General features: G+C 43.8%; 1 protein-coding gene across 4 annotated transcripts in view; it reads left to right on the forward strand.

Annotated features, from left to right (window-relative positions):
* The window catches only part of LOC109641396 (myosin-10), a 44,517-nt gene that overhangs the window by 14,906 nt on the left and 6,048 nt on the right, over positions 1 to 23,563 (forward strand). Inside the window, exons 4-27 of one of the 4 annotated variants that reach the window (XM_069524838.1) lie at positions 8,325 to 8,352; positions 10,266 to 10,368; positions 10,975 to 11,004; positions 13,428 to 13,520; positions 14,107 to 14,170; positions 14,307 to 14,405; positions 15,191 to 15,334; positions 15,462 to 15,557; positions 16,018 to 16,136; positions 16,356 to 16,508; positions 16,616 to 16,789; positions 16,882 to 17,055; positions 18,330 to 18,444; positions 19,150 to 19,212; positions 20,275 to 20,468; positions 20,610 to 20,731; positions 21,227 to 21,296; positions 21,438 to 21,598; positions 21,699 to 21,807; positions 21,896 to 22,027; positions 22,104 to 22,310; positions 22,447 to 22,584; positions 22,713 to 22,836; positions 22,979 to 23,150. In XM_069524838.1, coding sequence (XP_069380939.1) covers positions 8,325 to 8,352; positions 10,266 to 10,368; positions 10,975 to 11,004; positions 13,428 to 13,520; positions 14,107 to 14,170; positions 14,307 to 14,405; positions 15,191 to 15,334; positions 15,462 to 15,557; positions 16,018 to 16,136; positions 16,356 to 16,508; positions 16,616 to 16,789; positions 16,882 to 17,055; positions 18,330 to 18,444; positions 19,150 to 19,212; positions 20,275 to 20,468; positions 20,610 to 20,731; positions 21,227 to 21,296; positions 21,438 to 21,598; positions 21,699 to 21,807; positions 21,896 to 22,027; positions 22,104 to 22,310; positions 22,447 to 22,584; positions 22,713 to 22,836; positions 22,979 to 23,150 — 2,884 coding nt within the window. The remainder of the gene's footprint in view (positions 1 to 8,324; positions 8,353 to 10,265; positions 10,369 to 10,974; positions 11,005 to 13,427; positions 13,521 to 14,106; positions 14,171 to 14,306; positions 14,406 to 15,190; positions 15,335 to 15,461; positions 15,558 to 16,017; positions 16,137 to 16,355; positions 16,509 to 16,615; positions 16,790 to 16,881; positions 17,056 to 18,329; positions 18,445 to 19,149; positions 19,213 to 20,274; positions 20,469 to 20,609; positions 20,732 to 21,226; positions 21,297 to 21,437; positions 21,599 to 21,698; positions 21,808 to 21,895; positions 22,028 to 22,103; positions 22,311 to 22,446; positions 22,585 to 22,712; positions 22,837 to 22,978; positions 23,151 to 23,563) is intronic. The other 3 variants (XM_069524840.1, XM_069524839.1, XM_069524841.1) reach the window with 3 other exon arrangements.

A 23,563-nucleotide genomic window follows, 5' to 3' on the forward strand; every position in this document is an offset into this window, starting at 1 on the left:
GCATTCACACTCTGTTAGCATAAATGTGCACAGTATCAATACTTATAGAGCAGAATGGCAGCTTGAGGAGGTCACTGCCTTGTTCACAGGGGGAAACCCGTGGAGAGAGATGTGTGTTAAAAGCTCTCTGGGACCTCAAATCAATGATAATGTGATTTATGTTCCCGTGGGATCCTTAACAGGTAATTCACGTTTACAGTGACAAACATGCAGAAGGGATGGACGTAATGATTTGTGACAGTATCAGGAGACCAGTGAGACGTTCATGATATATCTTCCAGGCAGATGTGATTCAAAAAAAGTAGAAAACTCTCACGTTAGTTTGTCTTGCATGCTCGAAGAAAGGTGAGTTATGTCTTGACCTTTTGCGATTTGACAAAATCCTGAATTTCTTGACCAGTGAACTAAAAGGTAGAAAACATCTCAATGTTGTCATGTCTTTTTCCGTCGTTTGTTTACTGCCTCTGACTCTTCGTCACTTATTTGCGTCGCTCTTCTCTTCCTCAACAACAAGCACAAGCTGCAGGTAGTGAAACTACTCCTGGTGCATTCGTCCGTCTAACGCCCACCCACTCCAGATGTTCTGCTCACTGACTCCCACCTGGGAAGCTGAGCCGTGGATTTCCATTCCATCGTCGTCACTCGCATGTTGTGTCTCTGTCGCTCCAGTCAAAGGGCTGGCATTTATCTCCAGGGAGGCAGACATGAACTAGAGGTAATGCAGGAGAATGGACAGATTAGATTACAAAGAATCTCCTAATTGGACCATGGATGTTTACCACACCAGTCCAGCACCTCTCCATGAGAAACATCTGGGACCTGGTTTTCTGCAAATCTCTCTCTTACTTTTCCCCTCTCTCCTTGTCGTTCTTATTTTTCCTTAACCCCCTTTTACCCCCGCCCCCGCAGAGCTTTCTCATTTTACCCCTGTCAGAAGCATTTCAAAAATGTGCATTGTGGGACTTGGAGAGGGAAAGACACCAAAAGTCTGTCTGAATTCTTGGTGTTGAGCGCAGCTCAGACATTAAAACATAGACCGTCCAAGCCAAGTTCAGGCCCTCAGGACACAGAGCCCAGAAACTGGATGTAATTCAGAGGAGACTCTTCCCTCCATATGTGACGGTGACAATCTATTTCTGTCTGTGATCTCAGCTGCCAACTGTCGTCACTGTCCCGAAACTGAATCAGAAGCACTGAAACACCCTCAGGATTTCATTTTATAAGTATGTCAGCAGGTGACGTGATGTTATTTCTGTCTGGAGAGCTTCTGTTTTTCTTCTTTCCATCAAGACTCCGAGGTGTCTCTCTACTATCTCCATTTTCCTCTCTTCGTTCTCCTATCTGGCTCCTTCCCACCCCACCCTTCTCTCCACGTCCGGCCTGCCAAGCACCGTCCTTACGGTCCCCCCTCTCCTGGGAAGTATTCAGGCGTGCCATATGCACAGGGGAACATCCTGTGACTGTCAGAACCGTCCCCACCCATTAGTTAATGTGGTGTGAGAGTGAAAATGATGCACCTCACAGTAATGTTCTACATTGTTACCCCTGACGTCACCGTTTCTGATTGGCACAGAGATTGGCCCGTACTATTCGTGGTTGACGATGAAACGCTAATAACCGTAAAAGCAGGCATAACCTCCGCATAGTGACCCCCACCACGCCTCCCCCTCATTTCCCCTCAGCGTCACCTCTGTTGCATTGCCAGTTTGCTGAAAACAACGCCTGCTCCACGCCCAAGAGGCCCCAGGGCTGGCAGGGAGGGAAGCCAGGGGCATCTGAATTCCAGCGCCCACACACACACACACACACACACACACACACACACAGAGTGGTTCATGTAAATGGCCAGTCAGCTCTGTGGGGCTGTTCTCCCTTCTGTTCCGAGGCTCATGAATTCCTGTAAATGCCTAACTGGCAGCTGGTAAAGCAGCATTACAGTGAATAATGCAGCTGAGCTGTTTGGTCACTCAGCGTCTGCAAAAGGCCACATGTACTGAGTCACACATTGTAGAAACTCTAAGAGCCGAAAGACCTATGATCTAATATCTACAAATGATATTATAAATGGTCCTTTAACTGCTGACACTCAACAGTTCGGTGAAAATATGGTTTCAGTTTTTGCGCTCGTTAGACGCAGAGGCCTGCAGGGTTGTGACTGCTGTACTAACAGATGTTTTTTTTTTTATCTTCTAGTCGTACATTTAAAAGTAGAACTGCAGAGAGCAGAAAGTTTACTTCACATTGCGTCAGAAAACTAAAAAAGTATCTTGTTTAGTAAAACGTAAAAAGTTTTTTTTATAATTTCCACAAACAATGAATCGCTTCATCTTTTGGTTCACCAGCACCACATCATGTCATACGTATCAAGACTTTGAAAATGTTGTGAAGGAAACCGAGTCTGCTCCACGGAGACGACCACACAGACATGGAGGATATTGCCTCTTTTGTGGAAAAAGGAAATGTTTGTTGACTGTGAGGTCATGATATTCAAACAGGTTTCTAAGTTTCTCAGGAAACATTCGGATTTTGTTGATTTTCTAATTGAAGTAAAACTTTATTCCTGTGATACTGTGACTTTCTTCTCTGACATAGTTTTGTATGGTGTCCTGGAAGATGCTATTAAACTATCACATAGGTATTTATTTGATTTGTGTTGCACTTTGTTAATAGGTAACTTGTAGAGCAACGTATCCTACGGTGATTCAGATTCTTCCTTTCCAGCTGCGCAGTAGATTAAGTGTGGTGGTGTTTAGTGTTGTTACGCCGTTGGAGGATTTATAGTTTTCTCAGCCTCTTTGTTGGTCTATGTTATCGCAACTGCTGTCGGAGGATGTAGCATATAACTCTTCTTCAGCCCTCAACTCAAGTGTGTTTAATTTGCGTCTTATCATAATTGTTCGGAAGCTTTAAAGTGACAGTTACACACTGCAGACACCCGCAGACCACGGCACTTCCCAGATCACACAATGTTTGCTACTTCCACTGTCTGGGAATGTGAATGAGCTCTGTCTCACTTGTGTCACACACACACACACACACACATACACACACTTGGAGCTTTGTTCGTCTGATTTTAAGTAGCTCTGGACTCAGTTTTCGACCTTTATGAGAGAGCAAGACGCCCTTTTTATATCACCTTTGCATTAGTAAAATCATAATTTCAACTTGTGGTGTGCTCAGTTGTGTGTACCTATGTAACCCTCATTTTACATTACGTCATTTATTGAGAGAACAGCACGCTGGCTATCTATTTGGGATTTCTTATATGTTTAAAGTGGTTGTCATGGCACTAAAATGTTCACTGTTGTTCTTTATGACGTCTTTTATGAGGCAAATTGTAAGAGCTTGAGCTGCAGTGTGGAAAAATGTGTTACATCCAGTTGTAAAGACCCCAGAAGGCTTTAAATCAGGTTTTAAAGCCAGATTCCATTTTTCTAGCCGCATGTTCCGATTGCGTGTTCCCAATCGGAACGTTTTTGTTCCTATAATTGGCAGAAACCTACACGTAAGTAAAAAAGCGTTTCGAGAAGTGCGTCCATGTGTGTGGGGGATCATTTCAACTTTTCCCTTCGTCCATTGTATCACGAGTATATGAGACTGTAATAGTGAAATGTAACAGCTGGCCGATCCACGTGCAACAGTTGAGTTATTGGTACAACAGCGACATCCACCACTTTGTGGGTCAGACTTTGGGTCGAACTGCATTGAACTGGAGCCATTTTGCTGAGGACCATTGACAATAAATGGATGTAATTATGATCCCTGCACCGGGAATGGTTTTGAACACGGACGTTTGGTTTCAGCCGGGGGGATGTGGAGAATGTTTTCTGGAGGTTGTGGTTCGTGGAGTCCTCAACCCTTTTCAGTTTGGAGACCAAATGAAAAAATTTAGTTCCAAATTGCTGCTAATCGTGTCGTGACTGCCAAGAATTTCAAGTACATCCATTTTGACTCACAACATTTTTTTGTTGTTGCATATTTTAGCTCTTAACTACCGTGAATAATTCTAGACCAGTCCCCCGAAATACTAGTGCTAGTGCTGTCGATATGTTTGAATATCTGTCGATGCAGTTTTCGATGGGCTTCATGTATCGATGAGAAAACAGTGACAGGAGTTCCTGTCTGGAGAGGGGTAGTGAGGCTGTGCAAGGTTAAACGAGGTCAACAAGAGGGAGTTATAGTAACGTTTGGGGCTGGAGATGGAGGGAGAGAGGGGGGGAATGCTGTGGAATGTGAAGAATGAGGGTTTGTTTAATCCTCGTGGGGGATAATTTATTAGCAGTAAAGGGAGCCCTGCTGTGTAACACAGACCAAAGGAAGGTGAGATTTGTGCATGTTTGTGAGAATTAGTATTGCACGCCCATGAAAGAGTTGTTTTAATTGATAATTCTTCTACTTTAGATTAACAAAAGCCTGGAAATGACTGTGAGGTCAATGGAAAGTATTGTTTTTATAACTGCCTGCTCGCTGTGTAGAGCATAAAGTGATTAACCCTTCAGTGAACTGCAACAATACTCACAGGTCTGAAATCTGACTTTGAATTTCCTATGTTACCGGTGTCCAAACAGTCAGAGTCATCTTTGGTCTAACCTTAAAATCTGACGAATAACACCGCACCGACTTAATTCCATCTCATAGTCATGTTACCTAAAGCTGTTGGGGAGGAAACAGCTCAGCTCAGTTGATGAGGTGATCAAATTAAAAACATCTGTCGGTGTGGAAAAGCAATTTTGTCTCCGTTATTGGTCCCACTCTTCTGTGGTCTCGGTGATTTGTTTGCACTATTCACGGGGGAAAAAGGGGAAATGAGAGCAAGGGAGAGAAAGGGGGGAAACACAAAGCGGGTGAAGATTTAGTGAGGCAGTAATGAGCTACTGGAAAGCAAGAGCGCGATCGGTTCGGCCGGTCCACCTACGCCTGGCCAGCACGGCATCCTGGGTAGATATGACCCAGCAGTTGGTTGTTGTAATGAGCGAGGAAGCAGCGGCTGCCAAGAGGGCCCAAGGTGGCTGCACGGACCAGATGGATGCACACTCTCACCCACTCAACCAGCTCAGGTCACGGAATCCAATTAGAAGAGATTCTTTTTTAAATATTGAACATAAAACACAAAAGCTGAATAGATGACAAAAGATAAAATGTGTAATCCGGATAAAATAATCCTTTATTAATCCCACAACAGGGATATCTGCTGTTTTTCTTTAGTAGCAGCAAAGTTACATTAAGTAAACATAGTAAATGCAAAGAAATATATTCTGTGTGAGCCAAGGGAATGTGATGTATACGTTACCGAGCCACAGCATTGGGTTTATGGATCGGTACCAGTACAGGCTTGATGGAAGAGGACACGAGAATCCCCTTTGGTTTTGCCTCCGCTGGTCAATATCCTCTTTGTTTTGTCTGGTTTTGATAGTGGAGTTAAATCATAAGCGGGAGGCTACATTAAAGGAATGATTGCCTATCAGGGAGAGAGCTGAGCGGTTCGGAAGCAGAGGTGATGGATGTTCCAGAGGAGTAGAAGTTCAAATGAGAGGTTTTCAGAGGGCATCGGAGATAAGCCCGGTAAATAGAAGTCTGATGATGAGCGGAGAATAAAAGCAACCGTGTGAATGACTTTCATAGGTCCGGTGTTTTCTCTAGTTAGCATCGAAGGACACTGGGAAAAGAAAATCCAAACTGTGACGATATTAATTGCTGTTTTTCTGTTAGTAGGATTGTGCAAAAACAAAAAATTTGGTGGAAGGGTGAGTAATGGGCTGAGGAAGAACTCCTTCTAACTTGGCATTGTGTTTCCCTTTATTTAATATTGTGAGTGTGAGGTGTTTATCTACGAACGGGTCAAATTTGGTGTGGATGATGTCATCATATTCATAACTGTTTGTGAATTCCTCAAGAAGTAATGCGGAGGCATATTTAGAGTGCTAATATCTATGAATAGCTGATATTGTATTTCCCTGACACAAGCTCAGCTTTTTCTTTGTTCCGTTGCAGTTTGTGTGTGCAGAGCCAGAACATACTTTGAATTCCTCTGCACCAGAGGATTGTTTTCAGGAAAAGGTTAACTTGTCGTGCAGTATTTAAAAAAGCCACCAAAGCACCACTTGAGGTAACTACCTGGGAATGTGGGCTGACTGCGGTTGTGTTCGGTGCTTTGGGTCTAAATGTTTAATACAGATACACAGTCACCAACATTTTTTCCCATCTGTCATAGATTGCAATCAGGTCTTAATTTCAGACGCATGAGGTCACACACGCAAACAGCTTCTGTCTGTAATCATGTAAAGCTGAGCTGATGCTCGGTTACGCAGCGTTGCGTGCTGCGGTGCAGACGTCACGTTATAGGTGCATCTGATAAGCATCAGGTTTGTGTAGATGTGGCTGTGAAACACAGACAGGAAGAGTAATCAAACTTTGACCCGTGTTTCGAAGGCTACCTCATCATCAGGGGAGATGGCTCTGGTTAAAGTGAGTAGCTCATTCATCATCCTCACCCTTACAGTTACTGTGTGTGCGATGTTTTAGAAAGATCTCTGACGTGACTTAAACTTGAAAGAGAAGAGACTCTTCTAATGATTCAAGGTTTCCAGATGCACACACACACACACACACACGTGACCCAACCAACTGGTCACCAGCTTTTGTCATACGGGGAAAGTTCACGCTGTAGCGCAAAGCAAAAGGTCCTTTTATTCTGCGAACGACGACACCTTAAAGATCGTCTGAGCGGCCTGTGAAACTGAGCCACATCAACAAGGTGTGAATAAGAAACTCAGCTCAACTCTTCCTCCCACAGAGTGAATGGATCCTGAGACAGCAATAAAATGTACCTCCACCAAACACAGTAGATCGATATAAACCGGTGGATCCAGGAATTTATTTTACTAAATTTCTTACTCTCTAAGCAGCCTTCTAGTTTTCATCAGAGGGTCCAGCTGTGATTGTGGCCGCTCCTTGCCCCTGTTGCACAAATACAATGGAAGTGGAGCTCACAGGAAACTAGATCGGTTAATTTTTAAACATTTAAATAGATAAACATATAGAATTGTACCCGGAGGGTGCATACCTCTGCCAAGGCTAACACTCAATATTACAGTGTTAATCGAATCCGCTCCGTTAATGGGTTCTTTCTTGGCCCTTCCATATAGTTTGAAGAAAATCAGATCCTGCAGATAATTAATGTTTGTGTTGACTTTTCAGTTTCTACTTTGTCCGTGAATATTTAGTAACTGGAAAAATCAACAAATTAATTAAGTCAACTACTAACTCACCTTATAGGTTAAAATGGTCAGCACAACACTAATGGATTGTTGAAATGCGTTAAATATGGTTAAGCAGTTGAAATAGTTCACTAAATATCAGTAACAATTGATGTTGAAGTAATTAGCTTAAAACATTTAAATGAAGCAAGTGACAGATCCACAAATACAAACTTTAAGCCGAACTCAAACCAAAGACTTAAACCAAACACAAGTGATTCAGTAGCCTGAAGAAAATGCAGTAACAGTATCCAGATATATGATTCATGTTATCAATATAATTAATGTTTGGAAGTAAAACCCAACATTCACTGATCTTAGACATGTGACATGCATGTTGTTTAGCACTGGGTATATTCTGCTCTGATTGCAACAGCATGTGAAGGAGTCTAGACTTTCTGCTAATAAACAGGTCAGCTCCCTCTGGGTTCTGGTCTCTGTAGTTCTTTGTAGGGCGCAGCGAGTCCTGCAAAGTTGAGAGGTCACACACTTCGGTGGGCGTAACGAACCCTGTCATCTGGACTTTGGTCTGAATTCCACGGGGGATGAAAGGTGTCAGAGCTTCAGTTACAAGTCCTGGTGTCAGTTTATGGGCGTTACTCAGCAGCACAGCTCTGCAGGGCAGTGCAGGCTGAGGAATGGGCTGTTGGCTATAAAATTCAGTTTATATCTATACACTGGATCCACCCCCCCCACCCCCCCCCCTTCGACCCAGACCGGCACCAAAATTTAATGTGTTCTTTCCGGTCCTATACCAGCACCCTTCACCAAGTTTTGTGTGAATCCATCTAGTAATTTTCGTGTAATCTTTTTTACAAACCAACCAACAAATGGACAGCGGTAAAACAAAACCTCCTTGGTGGAGATAATGATCGTGCAAGCATGAGCTCATCCAGCATAGCTCCAGTATTTGCATGTCCATGTGAAAATAACTGGTTAAGAGGTTGTGGTCCAAGGACTTGACCACACAAGGGCCGTCTTTCTAATTACTGTAGTTAGAGTAATTGTTTAAGCCAATGAGGGGATGGAAAGATGCTGACTGTGTTTCCCTGTTTTCTCTCGTGACAGATCGTGAAGACCAATCAATCCTTTGCACGTGAGTATTTCAACTTTCACATCTGTAATAATTCTCCTCCTCCTCTGTCCTCTCCTCTCTTGAGGTCATATCTCCGTCAGGACAGATGGTTGTTCCGTTCTTTAAGGTGGTTCTGCTGATAAAGCTGCTTGATGATCTGGAAAATTAAACTGTCGGAGGATAAAAATTATATAGGTCTACCTTAATAGGGCTGTCTCATGTGTCCCCTCCAGTCCAGTTCAAATAAGTAAAGACTAGCGACACGTCTTTCACGATCATTGCGGCTGGTTTATTTGACTTCCTGGTCAGTTTGTATTATTGAACTCAACTATTTTCCGTCTCCCGTCATCTTTCTCTCGTCTTGGATCAGTTGGCCAGCTCCAGTCATCCCGCTGTGTTTTATTTAAAGGCTGGTTTCAAATAGCTTTTTGCGGATGCTGGGTTGTGCAGCAGCTCTAACCAACACTGAGGGAGTTAAGAGTGTGGTTTGGTGCTGTGCCCTCACCCGCTATGGCAGCAAGTAATTAAGTGCCACACTCTTTCAGTGTGGCTTGGGTTGAGGCTGCCAGTGAACACAGAGGAACTGTTGCATAATCTGAAAACGGCGCCTCCTGTCGGTGGCAGCGGAGCAATTTAAATTGTGTCACGCCAGTGTTAATTAAATAGCGTGGACACCAAAACCTTCACCAACGAAATAAAAGGCTACAGGTCTGCTCAGTTATTGAATTAAAAGAAAAGACCGCACGAACTTTACAGCTTTCCATCCAATTAAAATGACACAAGCCTCTTACTGAATCTATAACACAACTTTTTCAAAGATCGTTTGCAGTTGTGTGGTTTAGCAGAGATGTGTGCAGAAGGATTCATAGGGTCTAATTCCTCAATCATTACCTAAAAAAAGCGATGGAGACGTTCTTCATGCAAGATGTAAAAACATAAGAGGAATACTACACTTAATATAAGAACGTGAGGCAGGGGACTGTTTACAAAGTGAGAGTTCTGCCATATGTGACCGCTCTGACCCACATGATCACAGCTTGTCTATAATAGTAAAGAATATGATGTGAAAAAACAACATTGAGTGGTTTTATGTTTAGAAAAGAAATCTTCAAAATGAGCCAAACTGGGATGTGTAACTAACTTGACCCATATTGCTATAGGACTGTGTCCTGCGTTTGAGGGCTCGCCCATCACATTCTAGCTAAAACTGCAGTCTTTGGTGCAGTTGAGCTAATTGCCAGCTAGACTAAAGCCACCGGCATGTAGCTAGATGTAGTGTTGCGGGCCTCAGTTTGTCGTTGGCCGTGGTTCTCTGGGCTCCGGGATCTGACTGTGGGAGCCACGGAACGGCCCTGCCTGATCACAGCTATCATTAGAGACTGGAAACTCTGGAGACGGGCCCACCAAACCACAGGGTTCTCCAGTAAAACCAACTGACAGAGGACTGGATGGATTTAGAAAGCAACAACGCTGATGATCCTACACTCTCTCAGCCTTGCTTTTCCTTTTCTCTCTCCGTCGAGTCTCTCGTTGGAGTTCTTCCAAACTCTCCTGACCACCGTCATGATAAATAAAAGCTTTTTAGGTTCAGCTTCGACTGGATTGTTTCTGGATTTTTCTAAATTGCGGTCACAGACTTTACAATGAACAGTGACAATAATATTAACTTTATGGTCTCTTACAAAAATGTTTCTTTGACAGGGCCCCAAAATAAATGAATAATGCACATTTGAAACACACACACACACACACACACACACGTAGAATAGGAATATGCCTCAACAAGTAAAAGTTCGTAATTCAAGATTGCAAAAATAGGCTGTTGTAATTACTGTGATCGCAATGATGATCTGTTTCTCTTCTCTCTTCATTCACTCACACTCTTTTTGCCCGTGTATGTGTATATCCATGCTGTTCATCTCCTTGGTTTTCAGAGGTGAATCAGGTGCTGGCAAGACCGAGAACACGAAGAAGGTTATCCAGTACCTGGCCCACGTTGCCTCCTCACACAAAGGACGCAAAGACCACAACATTCCTGTGAGAGCCCCGCTGCCCACATTTTTCCTTCCCCTACCCTTTGGCCAAGCCTGGGCCTCCATATTCTCCTCTCCTCGTGTTTCCTCTCCTCTTGTACATTATACTTCTGATATAAATTAATAGTGGGGCATTTTCAGAAACATGCTTATTCACTTTCTGGCCGAGAGCTGGTTGCACACTCTACGGACCAGACCTGAAGACCTTACTGTGTGTCAGTAAGAAAATCTACCTAGATACTGATGACAATAATCATCTACGGAGAGTAAAGGGCTGAATTATTTCAGGAGCGTCTGCTGACGTTCGCTGCCAGAAAGTGAACCAGGTGTTTCCCCAAATGTCAAACTATAACTTTAATGATTTGTTCCAGTGTTCTTAGCTTTAATATTGAGCTGATAAAGAGTCATGTATTAAACTGCAGCTAATAGATGTTAACGTGGCCTCATCGGTCTGTGCTCCTGCTTCATGTCATCCTGTTCCGCCCTGCGAGCGTGCAGCCGTTGAGCTGGGCTAACTGTAACTGTACTGGTGTTCTGTTTCCTGTGGCTTGTGTCTGACATGAGCGCTTCAGGATTTTAACACTTGCATTTGTTTATCCATAACAAACAGCCCGAATCTCCCAAAGCATTCAAGCTACAGGCAAGTGTATCTCCCACTTTTTCAACAACAACAAAAAAAAAAGATTGTGTGGTGTTTGTGTGTACGTGCATGCTCTCTCTCTCTCTCCCTCTCTCTTTCTCTCCAAATCTCCTCCGTAATGATGTTGACCTCTAATCTAAGCTTCTTTCTTTTTGAGGTATTTGTTTGCGCTGGCTCAGTCTTCTCATGTGATTATTTGAAGCCGAGTGGATCTTCAGTTCAACCAGAAGGCTGATGACAATAAAACTTGGAAATTGTAATGAGTCAAATACAAGTTATAGGCTAAACTTATGAAAACCCTTCACATTAGGTCGAGTATTACCTGACTCTGTATAGTTTTGCTGTGTTGGGTTTCATTTTAAGTTTAGGAGATCAGTGTGAAAATCAGACCACGGCCAAACCAAACATCTCTCCTCAAGCTTTACATCAAGTGAAGTGAAATACTGCAAAGAAGATGAAAGATGGTAGAATCTGATCCAACGTTTCATATATTAATGCATGTTTTCCATCGGCGATGTTCTCTAGATGCATGTGTGTAATTTTTAAGCATTTCAAGTAATCATTTAATAATTCATGTATAGCTTCGGCTGTGGAATTATTACCCCAGTAACCAAACGTGCTTTTGATTCATATGTGGCTTTTGTTGCCGAGACAATAATTAGACACAGAGGATTTCTTTGCAGATGCTACAGCCTGACCTCAGATTTCAATCCATGATGTTTCGACCCAGAAGTAACACAAATGAAACTCAGCTGACAACGTACTGAATTTGCTCCAAACTCGTCCCCCAACAAAACTTGACATTTTCTGGCTCACCTCTTTTCAGCTCCATTTATCTGGTGGTTGCTTTTTTTTCTTTCTCCCCCTAAAGCAGTACCTGATGTTTCTGCATCCTCTGTTAAATCTAATAACTATGAAATCAGAGGGAGTCCTGTAACTCTGAGCACACACACAATCTGGGCTAATGCCCGTCTAATATGGTGTGTTTCAGTAGCCGTGAGTGAGAGGCTGCGGGTCGGTGCCTCTGTGCTCCCCGGGCCGGAGTACGCCGTCCACGCTGACCTCCTTAATGCTGCTTTCCCTCTGTGTTGCATTACGGCTGCCTCTGGGCGCAGGCCAGAGGAATGTAAAACCTGGGATCGAGGCAGAGCGGACATGTGGTGCAGGAGAGACGATTGAAAGGGGGTTCAAGGGGGGAATGAAGTAGTTGAAGAGGAGGAAAAGCAGACCAGAGGAGGCCAGACTTTCATATAGTCCTGTCAGGAAGAAAGATAGAGAGCCTTTTTAATCATGTACTTATGCAGGTATGTATACACTGGCTCCTGTGTTGGTCTATGTCAGTCAGAACCTGAAAGATTAAGGAGGGAGTGTGGAGGAGGATACAGTGCGTAGAACACATGTCCATCAGGAGGCATGGGTTTTACTGGAGCTTCATTTTGCTAGTAAAACACAGAGCATTGAGACGCTGCTTATACAAAGGTGCTTAGTTCCACATCTGGCCAGAGGTTTTAAACTTTATGTAGACCTCCAGCAGAGTTCAGTGTCCGTTGTCAGAAAACTCTTTCTGCGATCTTGTTTCCTTCCCAACGAGTTGAGTTGTTGCCCTCACACAGGACAAACAATTTCTTTCTTGTCCTCTTTCTCTGTTTCTTGTTTCTGGCTTTCTGTATAACGGCACATGTAAGTCAGGCTTTAGGAATTTCTCGCAGCAAGTCGGAGCTCAGGTGAAACTTACTGTGCTCCCCCTGGTCAGTCCAGATGAACATCTTGGAGTCAGTTCAGTCTGGTCCGCAGTGCTGCGGGTGGTGTTACTTGACGTAAGGGCTATTTCTGTCCTGTCCGTGCTCTGGATAGACGATATTGTCATGTGAAGGGGGAATTAGAGGTTTCAGGGCCCATAGGGAATGTCCCAACTGCCTATTAACCCAGGTTTTGAGATTCGGGAGGAAGCCATCATCAGAATAACCATCAGGGTGGTGAAGTCTTTGAATGCGCAGCATATATCATCACGCTATAGGAATGTACCGGCCGGAAGAATGCTCTCACTCATCCACCCAATCTGACCGCTCACTATCGGGCATGTCGTGCCATTGTGGTTCCACAAGCTCTGTCATTTGCTGTTTGGTCGTCTTTGCCCCTTAAACTTGTCGAGCTCCCTCGACAAAAATCACATTGTGCTGCCGTTGACTAAAGTGAAGCCAACAGAGCCGTGATAATTTGCTCGCCGTCTGAAATATCGGTTTGGCATATTGACTCGGCGACATTTTCCTCCACCTGCTCTGCAACAAAGTTAGGCTTTTGTCTCGCTGTCACAGAAAGATATGATAGATAGCGAGGAAAAAAAAGATCCATTGCATGGGGGAGAGGCATTTTGAAATGTTTGACAGCTTGTTGGATTCTTACCTGTCTGTCTTTCTTCTCAGGGGGAGTTGGAACGCCAGCTCCTGCAAGCCAACCCCATCCTCGAATCGTTCGGCAACGCCAAGACCGTGAAAAATGACAACTCCTCTCGCTTCGTGAGTTTACGGCTCCTGTTTAAAGCATCATCCTCCTTGATTTAAATACATTTGCAGACAGTATCCACATCAGGTATCACTGCACAAATATGAAAGTCAAAATTGTCTCCAGAAAGTTAATAAATATATTTTTCAAAAAGCCTTTATGTAATATTTGAGTGATATTAATCATTTCTAAAAGAATTAATAAAAATTGATAGATTTTGAAGCGGACCAATGCCGTCATGTATGAGTGTAAGCGCTTAAAAATGTTTGCTGTGACTAAGTAAATAATGCGGCCAGGAATAACCACGATGGTGCTCCATCCTCATGAATCATCTGCTGGCGCACATGAGAAGCTGTGAAGACCCATCTACACAAACACACACACACACACACACACACACAAACACACACGTTTGTGTGTCAGGAAACCACAGACGTGCCGGACATTCTTTCTGACCCTGTTAACCTGGCTTCTCCTAATATAGACATCTTGTCCCTCACCGCCTTTTTGACAACGTCCATAAAACCACACACATCACAGGCTTCATAATAAACATGTTGGTTTTTAGTTTAACAGCTGATTTCTTTGTTTTTCTTGCAGGGGAAGTTCATCAGAGTCAACTTTGACGTCACAGGCTACATTGTCGGGGCCAATATTGAAACTTGTATCCTCGTCACCGTGTCAGGCTCAGGGAGCAGAATGACTGTTTGATCACCAGCTCCACTTATTGAGTGCCTTTTGTTGCTTGATTTTAATGTTGTGGTTTTTAATCGCGAAGCCCTTAACACTTTTGCTCTCAGACCTTCTGGAGAAGTCGAGGGCCATCAGACAGGCCAAAGATGAGAGGACCTTTCACATTTTCTACCGCCTACTGGCAGGGGCTGGAGAGCATCTTCGCAGTGAGTGTGTGACGATCGCTTCAAGGAGGAATCAGCATAAACAAGACGAAACAATGAGATGGAGGGCAGTGAGGTTTCATGTTTGCTTCAGGCTGGGAACAGAATGAAATCTGGTCTGAATTAGCACCGGTGAAACAAGTCTTTGTCCCTCGTTAACTTTTAATTGAGCTTGTTCCATAGTTTCACGATGATGCAGAAGGTGATTAGACAGAATGTTTCTCCGATGAACTAGTCGACTTAAAGGGTCGCGTGATCGCTACCTCAGTTTTTTCTCTCTGTTCAATCTGAATTGTCTTTAGTGAAAATGTATGAAAAACATCCTCATGAATAATTGTACTTTTGAGGCAGCACAGTAAACACACACATAGAAAACCATAAAACAAAGAACTAGAAGAAGAAGAGGATATAGATCAAAATAACAATTTTAATTTGGATCGGCACCAAATTGCACAGACTCATAAATATCAGTCCCCTAAACACGCCTGATTGTTTTCATCAAGATCCATTAATTTTGATCTTAGCAATTATAGAACATTTTGAAAAGAAAAATGATATCACAAAGTTAAAGAAAGTATAAAAAGATTCCTGGATCTGCCTCCTGATCTGGATCTGCACCAAAATCAGTTCCTCTCAGACACATACCACATCTTCCCACCAAATTTTGTGGTATTCCTTTTGGTGGTTTTTGAGTAATCCTGCTAACAGACAGACCAACAAACGCGGAGGACAACATAACCTGAAACAGTTTCAGAAATTGAACAATTTTTTTTTCTCTCCTTCTCCAGCGGACCTGCTCCTCGAAGGCTTTAACAACTACCGTTTCCTGTCAAATGGTAACATTCCCATCCCTGGTCAACAGGACAAGGATAACTTCCAGGAGACCATGGAGGCCATGCACATCATGAGCTTCAACCATGACGAGATTGTCTGTGAGTAGCAGTTCCAGATTTACTTTCATTCTTCACTCTCCGTGGATTCTTTTTCTTTTATTATCCTGCCAATACCTACTCCCACCCGCCCCCGGGGATGAATAACCTGCTATCTTGTCCCTGGCAGGCATGTTGAAGGTGGTCTCTGCAGTGCTGCAATTTGGAAACATCATCTTTAAAAAGGAGAGAAACACTGATCAGGCCTCCATGCCCGAGAACACAGGTACTGACATCCAGTCAAAAAGCAGCACATACACACACCCTTGTGTTATTCATAAATCCAGAAAATTAAAATTGTGACTGTGACTCTTCAGGCTTCCAACATATCAGGTGATGGAAAAACAGTCTGCTCATATCTCCATTATACATTACCACACACACACACTCACTATGAGGACGTGCTTTATTAAAAACATGATGACACTGATGCTGACACTAGATGTTCCTGGAGTCTGGACTAAACTGTCGACACACAGCGTTCAGTTTATAACAGAAGAAAAGAAAATGAAATATATGAATATGTGAGTTTTCTTGGGCCACACGTGGTCCTCTCTGGTCTTCACTTCACAGAAAGTTTCCAGACACAGTATATTAGGATACACTCATATGAATGTGAATATTTAAATAATACAGTGGACTTGCTTCCTGCTCTCTCTCTCTCTCTCTCTCTCTCACTCTTCCAGCTGCACAGAAGCTCTGCCACTTGCTTGGAATGAACATCATGGAGTTCACCAGAGCTATCCTCACCCCGAGGATCAAAGTGGGGCGAGACTATGTGCAGAAGGCCCAGACCAAAGAACAGGTAAGGTGCCGCTGCTGAATGAATCAATGAATCAATGAAAAGAACGTAGTTGAATTTTAATTCACAGTTAAACGTACATGTCAGACGATCTGTCCTAACTGTAGTTTATAGAGGCCACAGTTTCACACCATGATAAATCCACTACACTCCAAACTATATCATATCTCGTTATGTGTTATTGATAGTGTCTGTCATGTGCTCTGTGTTTTTCTTCTCCAGGCTGACTTTGCTGTTGAGGCGCTGGCCAAGGCAACGTATGAGCGTCTGTTCCGATGGCTGGTTCACCGCATCAACAAGGCCCTGGACAGGACCAAACGCCAGGGGGCGTCGTTCATTGGCATCCTGGACATAGCTGGCTTTGAGATCTTTGAGGTGCTGACTGTGGTGCTTTGACAAAACACAAACTACCGTTCTCCTTGGATTATAGACATGTCACCGTAACGAAATATCCTAACCTCTGCTCCGCGCTCTCCCTCCAGCTGAACTCATTCGAGCAGCTCTGCATCAACTACACCAACGAGAAGCTGCAGCAGCTCTTCAACCACACCATGTTCATCCTGGAGCAAGAGGAGTACCAGAGGGAGGGCATCGAGTGGAGCTTCATCGACTTCGGCCTCGACCTGCAGCCCTGCATCGACCTCATTGAGAGGCCGGTCAGTTGTTCTCTACCTGTGTGTGTGTGTGTGTGTGTGTGTGTGTGTCTGTGCTTATGAATGTTTGTATTGAAGTAAATTTGTCTCCTCAGAACAACCCCCCTGGTATTCTGGCTCTGCTGGATGAGGAGTGCTGGTTTCCCAAGGCCACCGACAAGACCTTTGTTGACAAGGTGCTGCAGGAGCAGGGCACGCACACCAAGTTCCAGAAGCCGCGGCAGCTCAAGGACAAAGCTGACTTCTGTATCATTCACTACGCAGGGAAGGTACGTACTTTATATCAGGCCTTGCTTTATGAATCCAAGATTTATCCGTATGCAACAACTCTGCTTCTGGGATGTTTTGTAGCTTCTCGTGGAGACACCACCGCAGTTAACCAGGTCATTGCCTGAAAACAATAGCACGGTTGTCGTACGACTTCTGCAGGAAACACATCTGGTTCACATCGGTGTGAGATTGAGTTTGGTGCCTGGTGGTTACATAACGGAGGTTTTCAACTTTCACCTTCTTCCGTGGCGGTCTGCCATCTGCAAAGAGAAAATTATACACTACATTCCAGGGAAGACGCTCGTCAGTCGTAGCTGAAAATCTGATATAGCCCATTGAGTGAAAGTTTATTTAGATTTACCTGTCTCAATTTCCTCTGGTGCACATGTACGCTTGTATATGAGAATCAGTCAGCCGTGTGTAAATATCAGTCCTGGACCTGAACCCCGTCGTGGCAAACGGGTGAAAATCACAGATTCAGCCAAATATTAAGGATCCAGTCGGAGCCAAGATTCAATTTGAACTTCATCAAATAAATCCTGCATGACGGAGAAGAGGAGAATAAGTACAAACACGGGGAGTTTGCTTTTCTCGGATTCTGATGAAATCCATATGGAGATCTCACATTCCTCAGCTCAGGTCGCTGACCGTGTCCATTACTTGTAATGTTCTGCTCTAATCCAACTCTCCTCATCGTACGTTGGACGTTTGAAAAACACATACACGTCAAAATGATCATCGTGTTACACACACACTAATCCCATCAACGCACTGTGGTCCAGAGAGACCTGACTCTGCTGCCAGTCAAGTTTAACGCACAAATGATACGACGGGTTCAGTGTCCGTCTGTGGTTGTTCAATGTGATTTCACTGTACGGTCACACAGCTCGTCTGCTGCCGCGTGCGTGTATGTTAAAACGACGGCCGAGTGGTATTTGGAAACACGAGAGAGACAGACCTGACCGTCAGCTAAGACACATCACGCAGACTGTTACAGACGAGCGAAGCAACAGACCAGAGACTGAAAGCTCATCCTCCAAAAGTGCATTTTTAAAAGCATTTTTTTCTTGATGCCTCTGGGTTTTCAGAGTGAAGGATGGAAAGCGGTTGGATGATATATAACAGAATTCCGTATTTTCATAACTTTAATTCGTTTTGATGGGTTGAAAGGTTGTTTGCTCTGGGATTTTTGAGGGAAACTGAATTTGAGTCACAATATTTTATTGCACAAATGCTAAAATAACACTGAGGACTTGCTGTTTTTGTCCTTCAGGTGGACTACAAGGCTGATGAATGGCTCATGAAGAACATGGATCCCCTGAATGACAACGTGGCCACGCTGCTGCACCAGTCAACTGACAAGTTTGTGGCCGAGCTCTGGAAAGATGGTGAGTCCCTTCTGTTCAGGAGGTCAGTTTTCATATTTACACACCGATGATTTTAATAGAACTGTATTTAACATTGTAGCCGTTGGGGATTGAACAAATTTTTGGTTTGTGGTTCTCGATTAATTTTTTTCGCTAATTCAGTGAAAAGAAGAAATCCACCTTTCCTCCTCCACAGTAATGTGCTTTATTGCTTTCTCATATGTGGGATTAACGCAACCAGCAAAAACATCCATGTCGAGCGTGGTACACCACAGCGCTGGACTCTCTTCTCTCTGAGCTTCACTGACTGATTTATTGCTTATTCTGAATTTTCTTCCCCCAGCGAGTGCAGTTAATATTTCATTCGGAGGAGAACCACGGCTTTAATTATGAATATTACATTACTCTTATTTGTATATTTCTTTATAATGTGATCACTGTCAGTTCAACTGAAAGCATAACGTATATGTCAAACTTTCTAAGCTTATCTTTTCCCTGAGTAACAACCCAACACTAACTTTAAATGATATCAGGGGTTTAATAATGTGCATGTACTGTAGTGCAGCTGTGGATAAACTGACATTTACTCCTCACTCCTCTTTTCTTTAGCAGCTAATAAATGCTTGTATAACTCTCTGGATGCTTGAGTGTTAGGTGTACAGTGTGTGAGCGCGTTCTCTTCCTCTCTCACTCTCCTGTCTTCTTCCTGTGTCTGTGTTGCTTCAGACATTCAGACGTTTCAGAGAGCGTCTTTCTATGACAATGTGTCTGGGCTCGATGAAGCTCCAGGTGAATGATAGTGACACTTGACCTTCATGTACGACTGGCTTCTCCCCATCTGGAGCGCTCGTTGGTTCCCCGTCTTGTCTCGGCTGCTCTGTGCACCCCTATTAAATATCCCCTCTGGCTTTGCATGGCTGCACCACTGCTGTATCTGCTGTCTTTTCATAATAATGCTTAAAAAAAAAAGTAGATATAATGCAATTCTTGTCAAAAGTCGGAAAGTCTGAGACAGCAAATATTATCCCTCCTGCGGCTTTTAGCTTCTGATACATTTAGGTTGATGAAAAGGCAAAACATAGAGTAAGTGAAGTTTATTTAATAAAGCACCTTTCACAGAGACACAGACGACTGAATAGAATATAGAATGGGGTGTGATGTGGTTGATCTTGCAGCAGCCTGATTTGGTGATGCACCATGCCCAGAGGAGGTGTCACCACACCTAAAAACTGTGAATGATGTAGTGATCAGTCCAGTGACTCCACCGATACAGTTTTAGTTAAAGATATCTCAGTGACGGTACAACAGGCTTAACCGGGGCATGTCGGAGCTGAACAGCAAATGGAAAGAATTAGCTGTGAGCAGGATCAGTAGATCCAGGAGTCAAGTTGCAGCTTTCATAGTTCTGGCATCTATATTCACAGAAAGAGTGGAGGATAGAAACCTGAATGTTTACAGCCCAACTCGGTGTTTTTAATCTTCTTGTAGTAAACAGCCAAATCTTTTAGGATAATGTTTAAGTTAAATTTAACGAAAACTTAAGTTTCGTACGAGGTTTATTTAAATGATTTTGCTAAATAAGTAATAATAATCTTTGCAGAGTGTCAGTTCAAAGTTTTTTCTTGTTTTTAAATCTTTAGGCCATGTCACAGCTGGTGTGACACCATTGTCTGTTTTCATGCTTAATTGCAAACATAGAAAAGAGCAGTTAAAACATTTCCTGATGGATGGTCGCATTTGATGTAATCACCGATAAACATCAGTGAAAGTTCAGTAAAACCAGCATGACTAAAGTCACATGAGGAGCGTCGTCTCTTTGTCCCCCCATTAATATAATTCCCTCTTCCCCAGTTGACCGGATCGTGGGTCTCGACCAGGTCGCAGGTATGAACGAGACGGCGTTCGGTGCCGCGTACAAGACGAAGAAGGGCATGTTCCGCACGGTGGGACAGCTGTACAAGGAACAGCTGTCGAAGCTGATGGCCACGCTGAGAAACACCAACCCCAACTTTGTCCGCTGCATCATCCCCAACCATGAGAAAAGAGTTAGTCTCCAGATTCTCACTGTGACATTTGCTGTCATCATGTTGACACGTGTTGTTGGATCGTTTAGTTATGTACAGTAACAGCGAGATGCTTTTATTGTTCCTGTATGTAGTGACCACTTCCTCCTCCTCCTCTCGCAGGCTGGTAAACTGGACCCTCACCTGGTCCTGGATCAGCTGAGGTGTAACGGTGTGCTGGAGGGGATCCGTATCTGCAGACAGGGTTTCCCCAACCGCATCGTCTTCCAGGAGTTCAGACAGCGGTAAAGTTCCAACATAAACTTGAAGCTTGAATAACTTCACTACTGAAATTAGAGTTTTTTTATTGTCTTATAGAATACATACCTGGTTTTGCAGAATGACTCTCAGAAGCCTAGCAGTGCACCTTTTGTCAGGGTTTAATGTTTGCAGGAGTCAAATGCAGATTATGGACTTAGCAGGAAGTACAGCAAAGAAAAAATGTTTGATTAAATATGCAGACATTTACCGGAAGGCAGGTAGTCAGGCAAGAAAAAGAGCAAGGTAGACTAACGATGGTGAGCAAAACTGAAACTAGGAGCACGAGACAGGAAACACGAACAGACACTTAAACACAGAACACGCTCTGCTGCTCTCTCTATAGTCTCTGTATCTTTCAAAAGAAATCTTATGTCACCCAGAGTTTTTCACTTTTAGTTTTTATAGATTTGGAGCTACACTTGAACTCTGTCCTTGTGTAGTGACTGTTTCTGTCCGTGGCCTCTTTGCTATTTGTCCAGGTATGAGATCCTCACTCCCAACGCCATTCCCAAAGGCTTCATGGATGGAAAGCAGGCCTGCGAGAGAATGGTAAGGACTTTCAGAACCTGATCCGCACCTCATTTCAGTTGTTGATAGATGAGACCTAAGGGTGAGCGTTCTGCAGAGTTTACAGCAGTGAAGACGATTTATAACTTTAAATGAGATATCTATTCTCTCTGTCTTTGGTAGATTCGAGCTCTGGAGCTGGACGGCAACTTGTTCCGTATCGGCCAGAGTAAAATCTTCTTCAGGGCCGGAGTCTTGGCCCATCTGGAGGAAGAGAGGGACCTGAAGATCACTGACATCATCATTTACTTCCAGGCTGTCTGCCGAGGATATCTGGCACGGAAGTAAGGGCTGCTCTGCTGTCTGTGTTTGAGAGCTCCTCACCATATTGGTTATATATATATTTGACTTTGATCTCTTCCTTTCTCGTCTCAATCGTCTCAGGGCTTTTGCTAAAAAGCAGCAGCAGCTCAGCGCTCTGAAAGTTCTCCAAAGAAACTGCGCTGCCTACTTAAAGCTGCGTCATTGGCAGTGGTGGAGACTCTTCACCAAGGTGCGTGCTTGTGCGTCTGTACGATTTGTGGCACGTGCCACCTACCGTGGTCGTCCTCTGAAGCTTCTCCGTTCATCTGCACATGCAGGTGAAGCCTCTGCTGCAGGTGACCAGGCAGGAGGAGGAGATGCAGGCTAAGGATGAGGAGCTGGTCAAAGTGAAGGAGAAGCAGACCAAGGTGGAGGGAGAGCTGGTTGAGATGGAGAGGAAACAGCAGCAGGTCAGTTATAGAAAAGTTATTCTTGAGTGGTTCTCCTTGATGAATTGCTGAAGCCGTTAACGTTATTTATGTGCAGATAATAGAGGAGAAGAACATCCTGGCAGAGCAGCTGCAGGCGGAGACGGAGCTGTTTGCAGAGGCCGAGGAGATGAGAGCTCGTCTGGCGTCCAAAAAGCAAGAGCTGGAGGAGATCCTCCACGACCTGGAGTCCAGGCTGGAGGAGGAAGAGGAGAGGACCCAGGGCCTGCAGAGCGAGAAGAAGAAGATGCAGTCCCACGTCCAGGTGTGTCCGAGGGGTGTGAAATAACTCATTTAAGCACTGGTTACTAAAAGACGTTTTCCACTGTTGGATAATTTCAAAGATTTCTATTTAAAATGACTTCAGTCCAAAAATCTGTTTGCTAATTGTGTTTGTTCAGGACCTGGAAGAACAGTTGGATGAGGAGGAGGCTGCCAGACAGAAGCTGCAGCTGGAGAAAGTGACGGCTGAGGCCAAAATGAAGAAATATGAAGAAGACATTTTGCTGCTGGAGGACCAGAACTCCAAGTTTCACAAGGTAGATGAAGGGTGACGGCTCATGGTTTGAAATGGAAAGAAGTCATGTGTAGAATTGTGAATGGGTTTTTCTGCACAGTAAATCTAGCTGCGTTCCAACTTTCCTCTGTCGTTATCTCCCCGGTGTAGGAGAAGAAGTCGATGGAGGATCGAATCAGTGAGATGACCACAATGCTCGCTGAAGAGGAGGAGAAGGCCAAGAACCTGGGCAAGATCAAGAACAAGCAGGAGATGATGATGGTCGACCTAGAGGGTAAAAGATTAACGTCAAATACAAAGCGCATAGAATAATAAAGTGCAGTAATTCACATGTACAATATTTATAATTAATTTATTATTTAAGATCTTTCTTCTTATTACACCATCAACTCTTTATCTTATTCACGTTAAATCAGAGAGGCTGAAGAAGGAGGAGAAGACCCGTCAGGAGCTAGAGAAGGCTAAGAGGAAGCTGGATGGGGAGACGTCTGACCTCCAGGACCAGATATCTGAGCTTCAGGCTCAGACAGAGGAGCTGAAAGCACAACTGGGCAAGAAGGAAGACGAGCAGCAGATGATGCAGTCTAGGTAGGAGATACAGGGACCACCACGCAGGAGAGAATGGAAACAACCTATTCAGCTCTAGAATGGTTCTCAGAGAGCTCAGACCTCCGCCAAGGCCCGGCAGTCCCTTCATGAAAACACATTTTAATTCACTAGAGCTGCGCCACATTGCACACTCTCATAAATAGGCCAGATTTCTTCCCTTCAAGATCTATGAATTATTCTCACTGAATCAACAGAAATGAACGCCGTGTCTCGAAGAAAGTGAAAAAGACTTCCTGGATCTGCCTCCTGATCAGGATCCGCAGCAACATTCTCTGTCCAGTAGTTTTTTTGCGAAATCCTGTTAAATAACAAACAAACAAAACGCAGACATAACATAACCTCTGCCAGAGTAAGTAGTGGAAATGTAGTTCTCCAACATAACTCACTAAATA

This window comes from Paralichthys olivaceus, chromosome 5 (genome assembly GCF_024713975.1).
Source record: "Paralichthys olivaceus isolate ysfri-2021 chromosome 5, ASM2471397v2, whole genome shotgun sequence".
NCBI classification, from domain to species: domain Eukaryota; kingdom Metazoa; phylum Chordata; class Actinopteri; order Pleuronectiformes; family Paralichthyidae; genus Paralichthys; species Paralichthys olivaceus.